The sequence below is a fragment of the Primulina huaijiensis genome, chromosome 17 (genome assembly GCF_012295235.1).
Source record: "Primulina huaijiensis isolate GDHJ02 chromosome 17, ASM1229523v2, whole genome shotgun sequence".
NCBI lineage: Eukaryota > Viridiplantae > Streptophyta > Magnoliopsida > Lamiales > Gesneriaceae > Primulina > Primulina huaijiensis.
Genome location: NC_133322.1, coordinates 15,274,310 through 15,276,084, shown reverse-complemented (window position 1 = coordinate 15,276,084; position 1,775 = coordinate 15,274,310). Strand labels below are relative to the sequence as shown.

At 34.9% G+C, this 1,775-nt stretch overlaps 1 protein-coding gene across 1 annotated transcript; it reads left to right on the top strand.

Moving 5' to 3' along the window:
* The first annotated feature begins 586 nt into the window (after window positions 1-586).
* Window positions 587-1,473, top strand: LOC140962635 (uncharacterized). The gene is made up of 4 exons (XM_073421583.1): window positions 587-603; window positions 744-1,054; window positions 1,120-1,209; window positions 1,397-1,473. Exons 1-4 carry the CDS (start codon window positions 587-589, stop codon window positions 1,471-1,473), a joined length of 495 nt encoding a protein of 164 aa, XP_073277684.1.
* Window positions 1,474-1,775: the final 302 nt, after the last annotated feature.

Sequence of the window (1,775 nt, the reverse complement as noted above, 5' to 3'; positions counted from 1 at the left end):
TTTGTTTGGTTTTACCAACCATTTAAAGTGGGAACCTTGATTTAGTGTTTACAAATATATATAGCACAATAAATACTTGACCACATTTATAAGTTTTGGTATATATTATATACTTATAAGATAATAATTTATAACATAATATAAATATGATTATTTAATATATTGGAACCATTTTATTAAGTGGATTCCAATATTGTTCGTTAATGTTAACTTTATTAAAATACCAAGAGTGAATCCTTTAATCTCAACTACTTAAATTAAAATTGGAACAATTAAAATTTACCCATTAAAGATTCAAACAATTAAAATTAAAAAGAAACAAAAACAAAAACAAAACAAAAAGACATTGTAGTGGATTTGTAATTACCTTAGCTTCCCTGTGGATACGATATCGGACTCACCGAATTATACTACTTGTGGACAACCTGCTCTTGGGAGTGCAACAATCAAAGTGAGAACAAGTTTTTGGCGCCGATCCAATTTTTAAAGAAAAATATTTTTGCAAGATTTGGCACACCTAGAGCCATTATTAGCGACGGAGAAACACATTTTTGTAATCGCCATTTTGTATCTCTTTTGGCTAAGTATGGGGTCACGCACAAGGTGGCAACACCTTATCATCCTCAATCTAGTGGTCAAGTAGAAGTGTCAAATAGGGAGATTAAGAAAATTCTTGAGAAGACCGTTGGATCTTCGAGGAAGGAATGAGCTAGTAAATTGGATGATGCATTGTGGGCATATAGAACAGCATTCAAAACCCCTATAGGAACTTCCCCTTTTCGCTTGGTCTATGGAAAAGCTTGTCACCTTCCTGTTGAACTAGAGCATAGGGCATTATGGGCTACTAAATTTTTGAACTTTGATGTGCAAGCTACAGGTGATCAGCGTCTTCTACAACTCAATGAGCTGGAGGAATTTCGTCTTGATGCATATGAGAATGCAAAAATCTACAAGGAAAAGACAAAGAAGTGGCATGATGCAAGGATTGTGCACAAGGAATTTGAGTCTGGACAAAAAGTCCTTTTTTATAACTCTCGTTTGAAACTCATGCCAGGTAAACTTCGTTCCAATGGTCTGGGCCTTTTACTGTTCCTGAAGTTTTTCCATTTGGTGTTGTAGAAATCCGTAGAGATTCTGGAATTCTCTTTAAGGTGAATGGACATCGACTGAAAATTTTTCATGAAAGAATTGTGGAGCAAGAGGAGCCGAGTACTCCTTTGCAGGATCCAGCCTAATTTATAAAGGGAGTTTTCTAGCTATAGACAAGAAATTTAGCGCTTGCTGGGAGGCAACCCAGTGATTTATTTTATTTTATTTCGTTTCATTTTATTATTATTATTATTTTTTTACTCTTTCAGTCTGTTAGTTTAATTCTCTGTGATTTTGGTGTGTGCAGGGAATATTGGAATGAAACAAGATGATTTAACTACTGGAAAAGCTGAAACTGTTGACATAAGAGACTACCAGCAATGAGGAATTCTACCATCCCCATGTAGCACTCCGCGGATCTTACAACACACTGCCAGGGAAGTGTTCACTTACTATTCTACATCAAAATTCTATATTTTTTTTGAATGGCATGACACTGAGGGTAGTGTACATCTAAAGTGTGGGGGGATTTGATTTGTGTTTTGTTTCACGTCACCACACTTAGCATGTACTTTCATGTTTAATCCTCGAGCATGAAAATTTTTCTGGTTATTCTTTGAGAAACTGTACTTGTGATTACATGACACACTAATTGATTTTATAGATTTTTTATCACTCAAGAGATT

Excerpts from the sequence above, each read along its gene's own strand:
- LOC140962635 (XM_073421583.1), top strand. Across the intron at positions 1,055-1,119 it reads TCGTTTGAAACTCATGCCAG|AAATCCGTAGAGATTCTGGA; the intron begins GTAAACTTCGTT and ends TTGGTGTTGTAG. Across the intron at positions 1,210-1,396 it reads TGTGGAGCAAGAGGAGCCGA|GGAATATTGGAATGAAACAA; the intron begins GTACTCCTTTGC and ends TGGTGTGTGCAG.